Source organism: Balaenoptera ricei, chromosome 3 (genome assembly GCF_028023285.1).
Source record: "Balaenoptera ricei isolate mBalRic1 chromosome 3, mBalRic1.hap2, whole genome shotgun sequence".
Classification (NCBI taxonomy): domain Eukaryota; kingdom Metazoa; phylum Chordata; class Mammalia; order Artiodactyla; family Balaenopteridae; genus Balaenoptera; species Balaenoptera ricei.
The window spans coordinates 44,522,304-44,543,463 of record NC_082641.1 but is presented as its reverse complement, the minus strand read 5'-3'; the positions used below and the strand labels follow the sequence as shown (position 1 = coordinate 44,543,463).

Here is a 21,160-nt window from a genome sequence, read left to right as displayed (position 1 = left end):
CTTTCAAACCAATTTCTTATTATAAATAATAGAGGATAAACATACTAGTAGCTCAACTTCTGCACACATCTAAGATTATTTCTTTAGAATAAATGCCCTGAAATGGAATTGCTGGGTCCAAATGTACACAAATTAAGACTTCAGATAATACTGACAAATTATTTTCAAGAAAACAGATCTTCCATTCAAAACGCCCAGGTCAAGTTGCCAACTTAGTTGGTCTGAACTAGCAACAGCTTCTTCACTTTGAATCTTACTCCAATCCAGGCTTCACAGAGCAGCCAAGGTCACCTCCCCCATTAAAACCCTCTGGTGGCTTCCCCCTGGGCTTAGACTAAAAACCAAAATGTTATGGCCTGTGATGCCCCGCATCATCCAGTCTTACCTCAACTGAAGTCACCCGGACCGCCCACCCCCTTCTGTTGTTTCTTTCTCTGCCTGGCTCCAACATCTTTCCTGCTCGGGTTTTTTGCACAGGCTGTTTCTTACTTGTCTACTTTTTACACCTTGTTCATTTCTACCCACTCTTTGGCTTTTCTTCAACTCCTTACAGACCTTCCCAATCTCAAATTAGGAATCTCGAGTTCCACTCTTTCACAGCTCCGTACTTTTGCTTTAAATACTCATTGCAATTTGCAAACCTGTAAACCACCGCACCCCATCCCCCCAAAATGTAAGCTCCACAAAGGTAGGGAACAGTGAGTCTTCCATCCGCGGCTATACAACCAACATCTAACAATGTCTGGCTTACAATAGGTATTAAAACAAATATTAAATGAATGATCATTTACTAACATCTTTGGCAGCTCTAAGGATCTTCCTAGTTTGAAAATTTAATGATTACTCATGTTATTTAATCTTTTTACAGTTCTGTAATTAAGACTCAGTTTATAATTTAGATCTTATTCAGTAGAACAATTTTTGTTGTTCCTAAATTGATCTGCAAATATAAACCTAAGTGTTTTTTCTAATGTCTTCATAAGTAATAATTATACATCATTAATTCTAAAATGTGTATTTTTTCACATCAAAAAAAAAAAAAATTCACCCCGCCTAAGGAAGGCAGCTAGGACCCTCAGCGTGTCCTCCTGGAGCCCCAGCTCTTCCGAGCCTGCCATGGGGGCCCCTGGTCCCGGGCCCCATTGCCACCTCCTCCACTAAACTTGTATAAACTTTCCTTTCTTAGTTCAACTTTCCCATGCCTGTGCCTCACATTTTAATATTGCTGAAATCTGAATGCCTCTTAGAATCAAATGCTGTTATAATTTAATGGACAGGGTTTTAAAAATTTCTTCATGGTATAGAAAATAATGGTACAATTTATAACCAATGGAATCTTAGATTCAATGACATATACAGTAAATTCTATTCTACTTGCCAGGAAAAAAAAAAAAATCATACCTACTTAGCTTCAAAACTGGGAAGAAAAACAAGTTTTTCTTACATACTTATCGTTTTGTTATAACCTTAACATATAGTCTTCACAGATCAGACACAAACAGGGTTTTTATTTTTACCAGCTATGTGTGTATGTCTGCATGTATATAGCAGTGATGAGTCATCTTATCCAATTAATATCATAGCTATAGCAGGAAAGTTTTTTTTTTTTTTTAAAACACAAACTAATCTAAACAGATAGTTGCAAAATCACTGTGAGATTAGAGGGCCTCTAATCCATTTTGGTTAAACATGAATAAGAGAGTTATTCTTGCCCTATCTATTACCTAGAACCATACTTCTTATTTTAACTAAAATAGTAGCTTGTATATTTCTGTTTTTAGCAAAACATACATATTTTGAGAAACTACTTTGAAGAGCTAATAAAATTTTATTCAGATAACTGTGAGAAACTTAACATTGTTACAGATTAATAAGCTTTATCCTCCTTTCCTATTTATTTAGAAAACATGAGGTTTCTTGCTTTTTTTGGTTTCTAAACATTCCTCAGAATGAATTTGTGATTGACCTAGAGCTTCAAAAAAACCTTTTTCCCCTGAGGTTAGGTTTCTAGTTTAGACTCTTTCTAGACTTACAGAATTTACCTGCTATAAAACGAGACGCTTCAATGGCCCCTTCTCAATGAAGCCACTCAGTCCTGCCTTTATCTGACCCACTGTGGTACCAGCCACTGTTGATTAGACTGCCACCCTTGTAGCTCTCCCCCACCTGTTTTCCAGGAGATGATTTTTCCCTAGTTCTGTTTCTAACACTCTGACTAACCTCACTGGTATCACATACTAGACCCTCTTCCTGGAACCCCTTAAATGCCAGCCATTGCCCTCTTCTCACAGCACTAAAATACTCTCTTCTTAAGCACACCAAGATATTTCACATCTCTCACTCTTTGCAGATGATTTATATCCTGAAAGGAATACGCCTTTTGTCATCTCATATGCCTTCAGTAAAGAATTTCCTACCACCATTCTATAGCAGTTAGCCATTCCCTCCCCGTATGCTAGTATTAATTATCATACAGCATAAACTCAAGTATTTGTTTAAATATCTGCTTCCCTCACTACACTGGGAGCTCTTCTGGGACAGGTTGCCACATCTTATTCATTCTTCTATCATCAGTGCCAAATGTCCTGGACAGGCCACAAACGGCACCCTACAAGAAGCCAGAGGGCCTATCCAGCCATAGCCAATTCCTCTTCCCAGGGTGGTGTCTGACACCCGGGGCACCATGCTTTATATATTTGAACCCATCCTGCAGTCCACAGCTGGCTGGTGTAAGAATGTGCCCTGATCCAAACACCCTCTACACTGGATGGTGCTATACATCTTAACCAGACCTTCTCTCTATGGGAGTTTGAGTACAAGATACATGGAGAGTGTCATGGCAGGAAGAATGGCATCAAAATAGAGAAAAAGAGCAAAGTAGTAAATAGGAGCAATGAGACAGAAATAAGGCAGAAGAGAGAGAAATTAGTCAGAAGGAAGATGTAGTTAGAGACAGGGAGAAGGGAATAAGCAATAAAATAAACATAAGAGTTGTACCTGGGTCCCCTGTCCATGATGTCAACCAACTGGAGCTACTTTTATATATACCTCCCCAGGTGGTGAATCATCATGTTCTCCAGAGGCCACATGTATGCGGAGAAACTTCACGGGTCCTTTATTTTGCACTGAAATAAACCCTAACATGTCTCTCTTCCCTGCAACCCCGAAGAGCCGGATGAAAACACTAACTCAGCACATTCCCTGGCACACAGAGGACATTCGATAAACACTGAAAAACAGAATCCTACAAGTTTACTATAATTTCTTTAAGGTATTTCTTAAATGGTTCATCTTTAGCATGAAAATATAATACTAGTCAACAACTAGTGATCGGAGAAGTAACTGCCAGACTTATGTCATAACAGAAAAAGTGAATGTTATGTGTCAGGCAAGGTGTTAGGTGCTTCACGAGTATTAACTCACTTCATCTTCCCGACAGCCCTCTCAGGTCTTTACCATCTGAGGTCTGGAGAGGCTGGGTCACAAGCCCAGGGTCACACAGTTTTAAGTGGTAGGAACAGGCTTCAAACCCCACTCGATCTGACTCTGAAGCCCGTGCTCTTCACTGGTCTAGCAGGTCACTGTCAAATCTGATTTTGTTTTTACAGCGAGTCAGCATCAGATATCTAAGTTGATATCTACTTGATGAGGATTCAAAGAAGTTTAAACAAGTTTTTTAAATGATGACTTTCGTTATAAGAATTATAGAAGCACATTAATTTTATTCATTAGTAGAGTACGTCACTGTAATAGGAGTAACAAAGACTATAATGATTATATGAAACCTTTCTGGAAATTAATGGGGTTTAACCTTAGTATACATAGAGACTTCCAGAATAGTTTAGATTATGGATAACTTTATTTAGAGAGAATCTCAATTCTCTCAGTGTCCAAGCAATCTCAAAGAACCCTGGAAAATGCACTGAATTATTTGGGACAGGCACAGTTCAGAGCCACGCAACTGAGGTCTGCTTGTGAAGTTATCTTAGCAGCAGGAATTCACATACTAAAACCCACAAGCTTTGTTACCAAGAGGAGAGAGAGCAAGGGAGGAACTATCTCCCAAAAGAAAACTAGACCACTCTGGGAACCTTAAAATTTAAGTTGTCAGGCAAAAGGCAAAAGAAGGAATGACTTCGGAAAGGACGACGAGAATGTGGTGAAGCATAAAGGCTAACAACAGAGGCTAACCATCCCTTACCATCGACAGGGCACTGTCTAACAGTGGGTCAGCTCAGTCAATTCTCGTGAGAATGGGACTCGTAACTATCCCACTGGCAGATAAGAAAAAAAGCAGGGAGGTTATGTGTCCAAGGTGATAAAGTCTGTATGTGAAAAATACCGGATTTAACTCGGATATGAATGATTTCCAGGGCAAAAGCAAACTTAGTATTTACAAGTGCTTAAAATTCATACACCTATATCTGAGGCCAAAAAATCTGTATCTCAGTGATGGAACAACTCTGTTTTTCCTTAAGATAATTTCTCCAGAGATATACTGTCATTGGCAACTGTTGGCCTTTCCCCTCTTCTGAGTAAGAAGGATTAGATAAAATCATTGGTAAGGCCAACCCTTCCATCTTTATGTAATGCAACATTTACAACATGTCTAATTTTACATAAGAAATAATATATAAAAGTGGCTCACATTATGAAAATTAGTCCCCAGAACATTTCATTCCAGGTTGTGCTCGGTAATGTTTGGCCCTAAGAACTAAAGATGGCACAACTCCTATTTATTTATACCAAGAAACAGGCAACTACTTTTTTTTTTCCCCTCAGTACAGAGTAAATATCCTCTCTTTAGCACAGCAAAGGACTGTTGATTTCTTAATATGGGTATGGTCATGGTATAATCAGTTTTATAATATGTTGAATCTCTATCAGAAATCTTCATCAGGGTGAGAAAAACTATTTCTAGTATTGTGTGCAAACCTTCCTATTTAGTCCTTTGAAGGATACACGCACAGAATTTCATCCTCAAAAAGCTCATGTTCTGGTTAACTACATCAAAAGTTAAATAATATGGAGGTCAAATAACAAAGATGACAATATAGCTTACTATCAACAATGATTACAAGCAGCTTAATACCACCTTAGTTATTCTGATTGATTCATATTTATAAATTATTCTAAATTGTCTTGCACATACTAAAAATCAACTTATCTGATATCAAGGATTCCTTTCTATTAAAATATCACCCCATTTGAGTTTTAAGATTATAATTATTCTCCACTAAAAATTACAGGATTCTGAAAAGTAGAACATGGTATAGAATCGTGATAAGTATGTTTGAAATTAACCAAAATTAAACCAAAAAATTAGTGGATAATCATACTGCAAATACTCGCTCTCTAGCTGACCTAGGTCAGCCTAGACAAGGAAAGTGCAAGTTCTTTGAGGGCAGGTCCTTTCCCCTGGCATGCCCTGCCGCCACAAACAAAGCACCCAGAGCAACAGATGCCACGGACTTGATAAGCAACCAATGATTTGGAGTCAGAGCAGCTGGTTATCACTTCAAATCAACAAACATCTGGGAGGACTTCCCTGGTGGCGCAGTAGTTAAGAATCCGCCTGCCAATGCAGGGGACATGGGTTCAAGCCCTGGTCCGGGAAGATCCCACATGCCACGGAGCAACTAAGCCCGTGCGTCACAACTACTGAGCCTGCGCTCTAGAGCCCACAAGCCACAACTACTGAAGCCCGTGCGCCTAGAACCCATGCCCTGCAACAGGACAAGCCACCACAATGAGAAGCCTGCGCACCGCAGCGAAGAGTAGACCCCGCTTGCTGCAACTAAAAGAAAGCCTGTGTGCAGCAACGAAGACCCAACGCAGCCAAAAATAAAAATAAATTTAAAAAAAATAAATTTATACATTAAAAAAAAAGGACCTGGGAAATAACACTGCAGATGTCATTCCAGCACATGTAATGGACACACACAGCCTGCTTAACCTGTAACTTCTACCACAAATGAGTGCCTTTGGGACATATAAACAATTTCAAAGAGAACAGGAAGAATAGTTGAAAGGTCTTCCTACTTCTAAATTAGTAATTCATAAAAGACTGGTTTAACAATCATTGTACAAATATAGTAACAGGGAATTTACAAAATGCAGAGAGCTACTAGACAGTATTAAACCATTCTTAAAAGCAGCAACTCTATGGAAGTATTTTTTGCAGTCAATTACCTTTGACCAAGTCTATGGAGTAAACTACATGCCTCAAAGTCTCCCTTTAAAGAAGACAAGTGAATCAAAAAGAAAACTGTATTTTAACTGTATAGTTCTTCTATACTGTATGTTTTTATATGTATGCTAGAAATGTATGAATATATTTAAAGCAACTGATATTCTACAGAATAATGAGTAAACTCTACAGATTGATACGTAAATTACTTCTGGTAATTACAACTCAGTGTGCTACAAATTCAGTCAGACACCATTAAAATATGTATTTTTTAATGTACATAAAATATTGATAACTACCAATTAGGACACTATTATGATTAAGAGGATATATTAAGTGAAGAAAGAAAAAAGATTCTAGTTTTTATTTTATGAATCATATTTGTTTAATTTTTTTGTTTAATTCTACTCAAGACTACTTAATGACTAAAAGACACCTTTCTTGATCACAAATATTCATAGGAATATTCAAATGAATTTGATAAAACTGCCTTGCAGGAAAAGTAAATCTTGTAAAATTAACATATAAACATTTCGGATGGATTTCAACAGCCTTCAAAGTTATTGATACAGGCTTCCCTCGTGGCACAGTGGTTGAGAATCTGCCTGCCAATGCAGGGGACACGGGTTCGAGCCCTGGTCCGGGAAGATCCCGCATGCCATGGAGCAACTGAGCCCGTGCGCCACAGCTGCTGAGGCTGCGCTCTGGAGCCCGTGAGCCACAGCTACTGAGCCCGTGTGCCACAACTACTGAAGCCCGCGAGCTCTGGGGCCTGTGCTCCACAACAAGAGAAGCCACCGCAGTGGGAGGCCCGCGCACCACAACGAAGAGTGGCCCCCGTTCGCCGCAACTCGAGAAAGCCTGTGCAGCAACGAAGACCCAATGCAGCCAGAAACAATAAATAAATAAAATAAAATAATAAAATAAATAAATTAAAAAAAAAAAAAAAGTTATTGATACATTTAAGGTAAAACATCAAGGCTAGACTTTCAGGTAGACATGCTTATATATGAATAAATATTATTAAACTAAAAGGGCTATGTTTCTTGTGGCTGAGAACCCAGATAAACAAACAAAAACATACAATGCAAAACGATTTTCCAAATCATCTCAACACCTGCCTAGTCCCAGAAAGAATATAAAGCAGCAATGCAAAAACTTGGTTAAGATGTTTCCTTGGGACATCCGTGTCTCTCAGAAATGTAGCTAGAAGATTCCATTAAAAGTCACTATATTCAAGTTATTAATGTACCACAAACAAATCAGTTTAATATGCATTCCCAGTGATGTCACTCAATAATGGAACCAGGATGTTTTATCAAAATCTGAAAAAAAGAATCATTCTTCCTTCTGAATGTGTTAACAGATGAATATAAAAATCATCAAATTAATATAAGTATGAAACTAATTATGTATACTTTATCAAGCTGGGGGATATATAAGATAACAATCATATGTATTGACAAGTGTACAGGTGACCAGTCAAGAAAAATGTCAAACTGCAATAGAAGTTAAAACTCATGAGGAGGGGGGCTTCCCTGGTGGCACAGTGGTTAAGAATCTGCCTGCCAATGCAGGGGACACGGGTTCAAGTCCTGGTCCGGGAAGATCCCACATGCCACAGGGCAACTAAGCCCGTGCGCCACAACTACTGAGCCTGCACTCTAGAGCCTATGAGCCACAACTACTGAAGCCCGTGCACCACAACTAGGCTCCGCGCGCCCAGAGCCTGTGCTCCACAACAAGAGAAGCCACCACAAAGAGAAGCCCGCGCACCGCAATGAAGAGTAGCCCCCGCTCGCCACAACTAGAGAAAGCCCGCGGGCAGCAACGGAGACCCAACCCAGACAAAAAATAAATTAAATAAATAAATTAATAAAAAAAAAACCAACTCGTCAGGAGGAAAAGATAATTCAGACAGCTCAAACATACAGCAAATTCAGGGGGGAAGTAGTTATGTAGAGACAATCAAGTATATGCAATGACTATTAAAATTGATAAGAATTATAAAGAAAATTAAAGGAAACAAGATGAATCAAGTCAGTAATCAAGTTAGGTTAGTAAGGAAATGAATATCCTAGAAGATTTAGCAATTTGAAATAAAAAAAAATTATTTTTAAAAAAGCAGTCAAGGAGAAAAACCAGAGAAGGTGAGGGCAGGTGTCTCTTCAAGTGAACACCCCTCATGTGTGGGCATAAAAGAAAACAAATCAGACTAAAGTGAAACCAACACGTTGTCAGTTCTATAATGTCTTATGATTCAAGTTCAATGAAATTCACTGACTTGTCACAAATTATGAGCTGAAATTTGATGGCAATATTTATGCAGACAAGTGAAAATTGTAAAAATAGTCAGAACTGGACAGAAATGAATTTTGTGATTTTGTCAGATTCATCATGTCACAAAATATATGAATATCTTAGTGACAGAAAAACTGAATGCAGTTCTGTTACCAATGATAAAACAAATGGACTGAAAAGTTGCTAGGTGTCCCTGGAACGTTTATTACTTAAACTAAATATTTTACAAAAATACTTTATTTACTCATCAAAGTAATCACTTCTGTAACAAAATTTCTAAGTACTACTGTTCTTCTACCCATCTTCCTATGGGATAAGATTCACACTATTCTTTTCTTCTCACTCATGAACTCAAGAAAATCTACAGGTTTAATGTAAACTATTTTTTAAGAGTCACTGTTTACAGGGGGAGTTTAAGACGAATATGGTTGCATTTCTCATTTGTTCCTTTCCAATAAAAACCCATGAAAGCTTCAAATACTTTTTACTCTGTAAGCCTGTATTCTTTTAGTATTCAGTGCTAAAAATTCCACTGTTTATTCCTTCCTTTGTTGTGTCCTTGATAACTGGCGAAGAACCTTTAGAAACCTCTGGGGAAAAAAATGGGACGTATGAACATCCTCTTCTTTTAATTGTTGAATATAGATCAGTAAGCAAGGAAAAGGATGCTAATTTTTTACAGTATTTGGCTAAATGTGTATTTCCTTTCAAGAATTCCCCTTTCAGGCTACTTGACAAATCTAGGGTTGGGAATGTGTAAAAGACAACTGAAGCATAAATGTAAGTGAGCTTTTATACTACATTACAGAAGTATATCGGAACTCCCTACACTACTACTATTGGGGCAGTTTTCAGAAAAGCAATGTGTCCTGTCCTCCATCTAAGGGCACTGGTACATAATCTATGAGACAAAGCAGGTATTCCAGGGGGAAAAGATGGCTGCTCTTTCACCATTTTTGTTTTCATCAAAAAGCTCCCAAGTCAGTGTTTTGGGGGGCTCTGATGTATGTTTTTCTTTGGAACCTTCTCCAATGAGTGTGTGATTACATTTTTACTAAGTCAATTATCTTGAAAGAAATGTGGCAGCTTCAGTTTGAATATTCTAAAAGATCAAATGAACAAAACTAATAATTGCAAAAGTGGTATGTTACTGCACATTTTCCCTCCCACAGTTTAAGAAAAGTGGTTTAAAGTTTAAAATGTAATATTTTGAGTACCTTCTGTGTTAATAAAAACCCTTGGACTGTTTTTAACATTCCCAGATTAGTGGATGAGAAGGCATATAGTGCTGAAGTAGAGCACAAAGCCCTCTTACAGCCTTTTTGCTAGGAGAATGATTTCTTTCAAACCCCGTGGAACAGCTAGCGCTATTTCTACAGTACTTCCTCCTAGCTGGTGGAAAGGCATGTTAGCTGGGATGCTCAGACTGAGGAAGAATGACTTCCTGACAAATGTAGCTTTTCTTCTCTATGCTTTTAATGCTAGAAAACCACTCTGTTCAATGAATGTTGGCACGCCTACTACGTGTAAGCTCTGGGCTAGGCAACAGAGATACAAATACAAAGTGGGATAAAGAAAAGTAAGACAGGATCTCTATCCCTCTAGGCGCTTAGTCTAGCAGAACAGAGAAAACAGATGCCAACCCTGCTATAATAGAAGTATTTTAATATATCATAAATAGTTGCAAGGATGGAGTGGATCTCCATCTTAATTTTATCTAGGAGAGTCCTAGAAAGATCTACAGAGGAGGTGATGCCTGAATAATATTCAGCGAAAGAACAGGGCTGGCAGGCTTGGAGCCAATGAAGGCTGAAAGATTTTCCTGACAAAAGAAACAGCTCTGGTGAAAATAATGTTCTATAGAATATTAAACAGTTCATGATTCTGCTGTTTAGGAAACACTAGATAAAATAAACACGTTCATTTAAAGACCTATGTGCATCATATTTTTCCAAGAGGGAAAAAAAAAGAAGGTAACGCAGTATTCCTTGCACTTATTTGGCACAGAAGTCCTTTAAGCAAAACACCTTTGACAGAGTAGTGGTCCTTAGAATATACTGTGAGAAATCTGTACGGGATCATCTCTATATCCTTTCTGGCTCAAATGAGTCAATAGGTCTAAGAAGAAAAATCCAGAGAAGAAACTAACACCAGCTGTTTTAATGTCTTAATATAAGGCTTCACGAGCTATCATAAAATTCAGCAATTGTCTTTAGTGCAACTAAGTCTCCAAGAATCAAAATATGTGGGAAAAAGATTATCTGACAGCCAGCTTGAGATGAGTAAATTCACCTGGTACAAACTCATCTTAAGAGAAGTGGATGTCAGACATACAAACGTGGCCCAATCTAACCACTAGCAGAGGCCAGAGTTTGTCATTAAGATTTGCCCCAGGCCCAGTCTGCTCACTCTCTGCCAAGGACTTAGGTCTGGGGTGAAGACGAAGAAGGTATCAGCCAAAAAAACAAAGCCAAAAACCCCTGATAAGCAATTTGCTCTAAATATCTCTATATGCCTAGAGGAAAGCCCCAGAATCTGAAATAAAAAAGTGGCCTGGGGCACGGTCCTCACTTCACTGCAAACCCCTGGAGCTCTGGCACAGTGGAAGCACTCGTGTGTCTTCAGCACTGATGACAGCACTCCTGGCAGTGACTGGTGGGAAGCAGATCAGGGCAGAAGCAGCATCAGTGCTCAGCAGAGGCAGTGAGACCAGTGTGGCTGAAAGAGGTGAGGGCGATGGCCGAGGAGGCAGAGCTGTCCAGAGATGGCTACAGGGAACTGACCAAATTCGTTCACTAATCATGCCAGGCCCACACTGGGGAGTTTAGAAAGTACGGCGGGCGTGTTTGTTAGGGGCATTGATGGGGCAATAGCCACCCAAACCAGTAAAATCTTGGTTGTACACATAGCAAAATCAAAAGGGCTTCTTATTCAACAGAAATGACATAACTTGAAGGACATGTTCCTAGGATAGGGTAGATAAAGAAGTCATACCACAAACATCATCAAGACGTATGGCATGGTGATCAGTGGCATGAGCTCTGGAGCTAGAATGCCTGAGTTAAAATCCAAGGTCTGACACCTACTTGCTGTATGCCTTTGGCCCAAGTTATTTAACCTCTCTGTACCTCAATTCCTCACTGTAAAAAGGATAATAATACCTACCATGTAGAGTGGCTACTAGGATTAAATAAGTTTATAGGTAAAGTGCTTAAAAGAAAGTTCACCTCCCTAATTTTCTTCCATTAATTTCTTTTTTCTGTAAAATGGAGATAATAGCCAATATTTATGATGTACTTCCTACGTGCCTTTCACTGTTTTAGGCCCTTAGCACACAGTTCTCATCTCACAGTTTTAAAATGAATGAACATGGATGAAGCACTTAAAATAGTGCCAAGTATATGGTAAGCACACAATAAATGCAACTACTACAACTATTACTATGACCATTATTTATGATCTGCTACTCTTTACGGAGCACCTCCTCTGTACTGGGTATCATGCTAGGTGCTATCCTTACAGGGGCTCCAACTCTCACACGAGGCTACAATGTAAGACACATTGTCTCCCTTGTGCAGACAAAGAAACTCTTACAGAAAGATAAGTAACTTGACTAAGGATCCACAGTAAGTGGGAATTCTTTGTTTCAAAACCAGGTCTCTCTGGCTTCAAAGCCCTGTGCTCTTCCTTCTAGTCTATGTTACACATAATTTTTTTTAACAATATGTTAGTTGAAAAACAGACGAAAATAGCAAAATACAACTATTTTTTTCTAGTTTCAGGAGGTAACAATGTTGATTAGAGACATCTGGAATGTGAAGACTGCCAAACAAGGCTACTACATGGCCCACTACCCGTGGGGTGCAAGGAGGGAGGTAAGAAGACAAAGGAGGCTCCAACTGTGTCTTTAATATTCGTTTCTTTAAAGCACAGATACCCAATTGCAGCAAATATGATAAAATATTAACATTTATTAAATACAGGCAACGGTTTTATGGCTGTTCATTATATTATGCTCTAATATTTTCCCTCTGTATGGTTGATATATTTCCTTAAAAATAAACATGTGCTACTGAATTACTCTTCTCTACATTGTGGGAGGCTTCACAGAACCAAAGAAAAATAACAGGATTGGGGAGTCTTGAGATTAAGGGCCAAGTCATAACTAGGCCATTAGCCAGCTACATAATCTTAAGTAATTCACAACCTTTCTGTAATTCAAGAATTTACCAAATCAGATCAGACTACAAGATTCAGGGCCATCCAGAATGAACATGATTCATTTATTAATGCCACTATGTAAATGCTATAGTTCTGTGAGGGAGAAATAATATCAAAAAATATAAAGCTCAGCAGGATCCACAAACTCCCTCTAATTGTTATATCTGGAGAATACCTCCCAATAGTTTATTTGCATAAAATATTCTTTGTACATCTATAATCCAGTGGCTCCTGGTGTTTTAAAATGTGAGAATCCTTTCTCAACATTACCAACACCATAGAACAAATACGGAATCACAGACCCTGTGAAAACTCAGGCTAGAAATTACTAAACTTTTAGACTCAGTACCCCTGATAGGCACTATGATAAAAGCAATTCAAATCTAATTACTAAAAAGGGTACGTATTATGTACAAGGGACTCTATCAAAGCTCTCTCAGAAAGATAAAACAACCGTTAGGAGAAACATTCAAGAAAGGAGAGAGCACAAAACATGGATTTCAAGGGTTTTTTTTTAAACACTGAAAACATTAACTTTTCTAGTTTTTGGGTTTTTTTTAAATGAAAGAACCACAAATTTCTCTTCCTTAAAAGACACATAACCATTTTGCATATTTAAGTGCTCTGAGTCAAAAAGATATGAAGTAGTAGCCTGAAATGAGAAATGAAGCATGGTGGCTTTCTGGCCAAGTCTCAGCTTCAGTTGTGGCAATGTTCCAATCCGAATTCTAACTCCCGAGTCCAGGGCTCTCTGCAGCCACAAAGCCTGCTTTTCCCATAATGTGGTATCATCATTTCAGAAATGCTTAATCTGTGTCAAGTCAGAGAGGTGAGAGTTTGCGTTTTTTAAATGGAGAAAAGCTGGGATACAGTGTTAACATTTAATGAGTCATTCTGACTGCTAATCTGAAAACACAATTACTGCTAAAATTTTTTTGCTTTTGTATTATTAAAAAACCATAATATTTTCAGAGAATGCTTGCCATTCAGCCAATTAATACTCCTTATTTAAGTAACATGAATAGATGTCACTGCAATTTATTTACTTATTTATTTTACTTTTAAGATCTACTCTCTCAGATGCAATTTATTCTTTAAACTGAAAAAAAAAGTGACTCATCTTTGGTTAATTACATCTGGTATTTAGGACATAAGCTTGACATATTTGGGTTAGACAACTTAAACATTTTATATGGAATGAATTTTAATACCTTACGCAATATATTTTTTTGTTTTTGACTTTAGGATTTTAATACAAAATATCATCCCTCAGTGGGTTGTACGATTAATCTGTCTACATCAGCAAGTATAAATCAATTTAGCATACAGTTCACCTCCTTTAAAAAAAATCACTCCCTACTTGCACAGTCCAACAAACAAGTGGAAAAGCTGGAGACAATTGATGGCTAGCAATGTATTAAGCCAATACACCACAAACATGCCAATAAACTACAAATAATGGCCACGTAAATTCTCAAATGAAATCTTTTACTTCTGATACTGGTGTGTTTGCTAGTGTTCACGTTCTCAACCTTTCACAGATAAGAACTACCGAAAAGTACCACGTGGTTTATTTTGAAGTAGGTATTTGGATTTGAACCTCAGGAATCTCTCAGAGTGACCTATGGCCAAGTTGTGAGATCCAACAGTCTCTCTACTAATACCCCTGGGAGACTGAGGTCTCCCCAGTAGATCTTGACCAATGTCATAAATTCCTCAATCCCTTTCAATTATTCCGGAATAATTCCTATTCACTGAGTGTCCATACACCCATCTTAAAACAAACAAAAAACCCTTCAGCTAGAGAATACATTAAAATAATGGGAAGGTTTTGAAACTTGCAAAGTGCTGAATCATGCCTATATTTAGGTTTTGTTTCTACAGTTGGTTTTGGAGGCACAAACTCCCTCTAAGAATACTGGCCACCCTAGTTAATCCATTGGAAGATAGGATCAAGAGTGAATCTAACTTCTTTGTTCACTGTCTGGCATAAATTACCTATTGGAATTAATTATAGTGCACAGTTGGAGAAACCAAGGATTCACAGTGAAACAACATTCTAGGAATGGAATGGGAGGAGAGAAAAAAAACCTTCATTCAATAGGTGGCACTCTTTCCTTAAAAATGTAACAGGCAATTATTAATATTAAAGATGTCATCTGCCCACAAATAACTTGAAAGAGAAGCCACATAAATTCCGATATCCTGTCCCAAATATAGTCTGAATCATTACATTCTGTCTACCTAAATAATGTCTTCTCATTTCAATGGAATTTTGTAGGTGTTCATAAATATGCTAATTTCTTTTCACTGTAGCAAAAGCTACAATTTAGGAGAACCAAAGAATTGCATTCATTTTAAACTGGCAGGTTTGGACTTATAATTTAGCCTGATATATGCTTCAAAAGCCATTCTTCCTAACCGTTTTCTAATTTTAAAGAATTCAATTATAAAAGAATAACCTGAATGCAAATGGGGCAAAGAACTATACTTGTACTTTATAAATTGTATTATTGTTTTTTGTTTTAAAACATGACAGCAACTCTTTCATAAGCATGCATATTAATATTCTTTTTAATTAAAATAACTGACTAAATTCATTATCATTCTGGCTGATACTCAAACTCAAAACTTTTAAGTTGAAAAACAGAAACAGTGTTGACAATTAATAAAATGTGAGTTTATCTAGTATACAGAAGAAGCAAAAAATAAAAATAAAATTTGTCTAATTTTCCTTAGGTATATCCTGTAGTTCCCACCTCATCACTCAAGTTCTAGGGTCCTCCCTTCCTTGGAGAAGCTATCCCAGAAGCTGCCTTCAGCCTTCCCCACTGGTCACAGCCCCTCTAACTCAGTCGGGGAGGGGGGGGCAGTCCTTCCTCGGTCCCAACTCAGCAAATAGCACTCTGTTATAATGGCTTCTTACTTGTCTGTCTCCAACGTTTGACTGTGAGATCCTTGAGAGCAGAAATGAGTCTTAACTTTATGCTCCGTGCCCTAGCAGAAAGCTTGGCATATGGCAGACACTCGATAAATATGTGCTGAATAAAGGAAGAGACTGATCTTTGCCCTCGGGCTGTGTTTTTTCTTGATGGCAAGGCCTATGTCCTACTCATCCACCACTCTAACAGTACTGACTCTCAAATGCCTGGTACTTGTACACAGCAGGCTATGAGGAAATAACACCTTTCCAATACGAAAGATCTCTAAGATGTAAATAAGCTTCACTGAGGCCTTTGTGTAAACCAACTCCCCACCACTAGTTTTAGGAACACTGCAGAAAGAGAGAAGAGCTGGGAATACCAGTTGTAGTAAGAGTGACAGATTTCACCCCCAGTAAAACACTGAGATGGTCAGTAAAAGAAGCCCAAAACCATAAGCCTAGACACATGTATTTCAGTGGAAAAAACTTTTCCATAACTCTGGAACTTGTCCATATCTCTAATTTTGTTACTATCTGTTGATTTTCCTGTAGTTAACAGGAAGAAAGAATTCTGAAGAAAATCCCAAAAGATTTTGTGCCTGGGAGGGAAGAGGCAGAAGCCACAAGACTACACCCTATTAGGAAGAAACCTGAGTGGAAGAAAGGGAACTAGCTGAGGAGGTCAATGAATGGGGTGTCTCCAGGGAAGGGACAGCGCTAGAACCCCCAATCCAGACTCCTCAAACCTGGATTCTCCTAGTTTGGGGGGGATACGGCTAGCAGGATGCATTTGAAACCACAGCATAAGCATGAAAAAGTAGAGCATCTGCTTCTAGAATGTCAATTTTATTCCAAGATTTGGGAGAGGGGTGCAGTGACAGTTCTGTGTTAAAAATACAAATATGACTAAAACATAAAATTCAAATGAATTAAGGTAAACTATGAGACTAGGAACTTGAATCAGTTCTGTTCAGGGTTCCAAGTAAGCACTCCCAGAATGGCAGGCTGCAGAGCACGCTCCCAGGTCCTGTCTCTTCAGCAGAAGTTTGCCGAGTGGATGTTCACCGATAAGCTAAAGCAGCTGTTCTCAACAGCCTTCCCACAATTTGACAACCACACATATATGACAAAACTTCGCAGATCTGTTCAGGGGACATAAACAAATGTTTATCAATGGCACAACCACTAGCGACATGTAAGTAACAAGTCACCCTCTACCTGAAGCAAAGATAAACTGCCTGAGTGCCAAAGTATCAGCCATGTCTCTACCACTTTCCATCCAAGAAAGTCTATCAGTTAAGCAAGATAATAAGCAATATTTACAAGGATATTGCTAAATATGTCCTAAATTATTTTTCTAAAAAGAAATCATTTTAAAACTTTGATATTTTATTATTACTAAGAAAGTATTCTTGGGTTACCTCCCCAGACTATCGCCACACCCACACCTTCGACATCAAAATCTGACTGGCTACCAGTCAGGTACACATGCTGCCCAAGTTAAAATGGGACAGTACACTGCTCGGAGGAATCTGAGCTAGAATTCCCCACTATCCTGGACAGTATTTCTGTAAGGTAACTACTAACAGCAATTAGGAAGAGGGTAGAAAAATGCAAGAGCCACCAGGAAGGCTTGGACAGAAAGCAATCCTCTGAACATCCGGGGCAGGAAGGTCACTTTAGTGTTCACGTCATTCTAAGGGAAGGCCACAAAACATGAAAAAAAGTGCAAGTAGAAACCATGAAATGGATTCCAAGAATACTTACAACCATGTTTTTGTAAACACATAATCTCTATGGGGGGCAGGGATTTTTGTCTTGTTTCATCACTGCTGTATTCCTAGTGCCTGGCACGTAGCCAATTCTTAGTAAATTTGTCAGGTGGATGAATGTTTTGTTACACCATGAGCAATAATAATTTAAACACAGAGAAAACTCCTACCAACATATTTCATAACCATGGCAAACTTAATCACAGACTGGCCTCCTATTCACTATGCAGTCAAGTGCCCTCCAAGCCCCTTCCTTAAGGAAATGTCAGTGTTTGAGGAAAGCACACTCACTACTTTAACAACAAACCTCCCCTCTTTGCTCCGTCTCTTCAGCCTATAAGCATTCTCCCTTCTTCTTGCCTTAAAGCAAAACCCAACCCACCCAACCCCAAAATGCTTCCCCGCTTTTGCAAATCTTTAGGCTTCTGCCTCTCTCCCACTCCGTCCTCCTCCAGCTTCTCAAGAGGAGCCTGGGCTTCCTCACTGCCCTGTCATCCCTTAAGGAAGCTCAGTGGCTCCAAAGCTCAATACTCCACTAAATTCTGGCCTTGAGACAGTCACAGCTACCCTTGCATCCTGCCCAGTGGCATTACTACTGCTGACCATTTTCTCCTTGGGTAAAATCATCTCCTCTGCCTCTCAGGTATCATTTTCCTGCAGGTTCTTCTCTGCTCTCTTCCAGGAAATCCTGGCACTGCTCGGAGGAATCTGAGCTAGAATTCCCCACTATCCTTTCAGAGGTATGGATATAAGCCGGGGCCTACCTATCAAGAAATCAAAATTGCCCATAGGAAGTCCCCATTCATTCCTCAATCCTTGGCCATTGTGAGAGATTCTGAGAAACCCAAGACTGAACTGAGCAAAGGTACCATTAAAGAGAAGCGTCTCAGCCAGGAAACTTCAATCCCAGAGGTGGAATTACTATCAATGTAATAAGATATAAAGCTAAGCATATTTTACTTTCTACAAATTGTTTTCTTAAAAGCTGTATATAAATACAATACACATAATAAAATCATTTTCAGGAGTCTGACACAATCATTCTTGATTTTTTTTTTTTGGGGGGGGTGTCAACTCACGTTTTTATTAAGAGGGCTTTCTTAAAGTGCAACAGTATTTCTTTCTTCATCTTTTTTCTTCATTGCCTACATCATTTGTACCCTAAAAGGACAATCAACAGGCAGCATTCATGAAGTTGTCTCGTATCCAGTGTGTACATGAAAATGGTCAAACCCAGGTAGAACCTACAACTACTCCTCAGTTTTCTCCAAGAGCTTCTCATGAAACTAGCTACTGGTAATCAGTAACTAGCTAGAGAACACAAGAACTGAATTATCTTGTTACCTACCAGCTCTTATCTGGGGATAACTCAGTTCCTAGAACAGTAGTAGCCGCATGGTATATCAGTAAACATTACTGAGTTTGGAATGATAGTGAAAGTTTCCAGAAGCAGCACATATATAAGATTTCTGGGACTGCAAACACATTACTACTGTTATTTAAGAAACAAAATAATGGAATATTAGAGACCCAGTTAAGGGCAAAGATATTTATCTTGCCTTAAAGGAGATTTCAGTTTTACCTGAGTGACCTTTCTCTAGTTAAACTCAAAGATAATCTCCTTTGTTTGTTGTGGAGGCATAGGGTCAGGGAGATTACTGAATTCTCTCAGAGCCACTAAGCTCTTTTAATTATAGAAGATGCCTGCTGAAGACAAAATACTTGATAGGCAGGCATTCGTTAACTTATATTACTAGTAGAGTACAAGTAACAGTAAGAGAATAAATGAACTGAAGCCCATTTAGGCATAACTCTATATTGGATGTGTGCCTTAGAAATTAGTATCTTCACTCAAATGAGTAAACAGGCACAACCGACATTCAAAACGCACCAATTAAAAGAATGCCGAAGTCTAAATTGAGCTTTAATTTAAAACCACTGGAAATGAAAACTAGCTATTATTTTCATGACCCATTTATAAAGAGCTCTAACAGCTATGTTTAGTTGTGAACAAATACATTTTAAATACCTGAGCTACCCAAGGCAGCTACCTCAGAGCATGCACTAGGGCACGCAGGTGTGAGCCTAGGAGAAGCCCAGAGGAGGGAGCGTGTGTATATACAGAGCAGAGGGTCAGGAGTTTTCACTCTGCCTCTTGCCCCCTAACTTTTCTGAGGTATTCCCACCAGCTGTAAAGTAGGAAGATGCCTGTGTTGCAGGGCGAGGATGAGACAGTCTGGGCAAGCACTCTGTAAAGGGTGAAGGCTCCAGAGTGTTAACATGGGCCACGCGCTCCAAGCACGTCTCCCATTCTGCTGGCAAAGGTGTGCGCGTGAAGGAAGTTCAGCCACATCTGCACCCTGAGCCTACTCTCTTTTCTGGTACAGTAAACACACTGAAGTATAAATGTGTGTTTACAACTGGTCTTATTTTATAAGAACTTCACATAACAACGAAAAATGTTAAAACATTTCACTGATGCTTCATGCATATTTTGGAGGACCTAAACAGCCAAGACAGGGAAATGAGTAATAGACAATGAAATGTGTTCTCTGATGTAACTCAAACCCATCTCCTGATTTAAAAAAAATATTAAAATATGCATAAAAGATTACCATAAGGTTAAAGAGCACAGTCTTGGAGTCACACTGCCAGGGTTCACACCCAGGCTTCACACCCAGGCTTCACCCACCCACTAGGTGCCAGGTTACCTCACCTCTCAGGGTCTCTGTTTTCTCATCTGTAAAATAGGAATAAAAACCGCACTTACTTCACAAGGATAGTACAAGGCTTAAAATGAGACAAGCTATATAATGTACCAGTGTACCAGGCACAGAGGAAATTAACTACTATTGATATTTCCAATAAGACAAGCACAGCAGGAGAATGCAGCTCAACTAGGATGGACTAAGGTGAGCTAGGAAGGGGGGCACCCTAGCCCCGCACTGCACTTCACCGCTCAACCTCCTGACAATGACGGAACCTCTCTAATGCCACTCTAAGAGTCAGGAGGTTGTACTCTTGAATTCTAAAATACTGTGACCATAAATCCTAGGGCTTTTTTTTTTTTTTAATTTAATTTTTTGGCCGTGCCACGTGGCATGTGGGATCTTAGTTCCCCGACCAGGGATCGAACCTGTACCCCCTGCACTGGAAGCGTGGAGTCTTAACCTCTGGACCACCAGGGAAGTCCCTTAGGGCTTTATTTTCACCCTTTTAAAGTAATTTCGTATCCACCATCTCATTCGATCTTTTCAAATTCTGGTAGTAGGAAAAGTATCATTATTTCTAATTCACAGATGAGGACAGTCAGATTCAAAGCAGTTCAATAACTTTACTCAATGTCCTGCAGAAGTGGTAAGACAATACTGGAGACGGGCCTGATGGGCCTGAGCCAATGCCAACACTTAGTCCACCACAATAAGCAGTTGGAAAGCAGGTTAAGTACCTTTCAACTAAAGACACCTGGCAATTCCCTATCCAATAGTTACAAGGGAGAAAGAAGGAATCAGATATGTCCATAAGGAACTCTTGAATTTGAACTGCGATTTGAGTAGGCTTTTCATTTTACCTGAGACAGTAAAGACAGAAGTTTTGCATCAGAATAATTTTGGTTTTTAAAGTATTATCCACATGGTTATTAAAAAAAAAAAAGAATTATCGTGGAATTCATTTGTTTCTAATTTTTTTATTAGTCCTACATAAGCAATCATAGATATTTTGAATAGACTAGAATGTTCAAAAGTTTTTTTT

General features: G+C 38.8%; 1 protein-coding gene across 2 annotated transcripts in view; it reads right to left on the bottom strand.

Moving 5' to 3' along the window:
* The window catches only part of MAP3K1 (mitogen-activated protein kinase kinase kinase 1), an 85,341-nt gene that overhangs the window by 39,714 nt on the left and 24,467 nt on the right, over window positions 1–21,160 (bottom strand). The window contains exons 1-2 of one of the 2 annotated variants that reach the window (XM_059916394.1): window positions 20,023–20,135; window positions 18,487–18,568 (exon numbers count right to left, since the gene is read on the bottom strand). The exons of the other annotated variant lie outside the window; for it this stretch is intronic. Coding sequence (XP_059772377.1) covers window positions 18,487–18,536 — 50 coding nt within the window. The 5' untranslated portion in view covers window positions 18,537–18,568; window positions 20,023–20,135. Of the gene's footprint in view, window positions 1–18,486; window positions 18,569–20,022; window positions 20,136–21,160 lie in introns of those variants that run through there. 2 annotated transcript variants of the gene reach the window in all.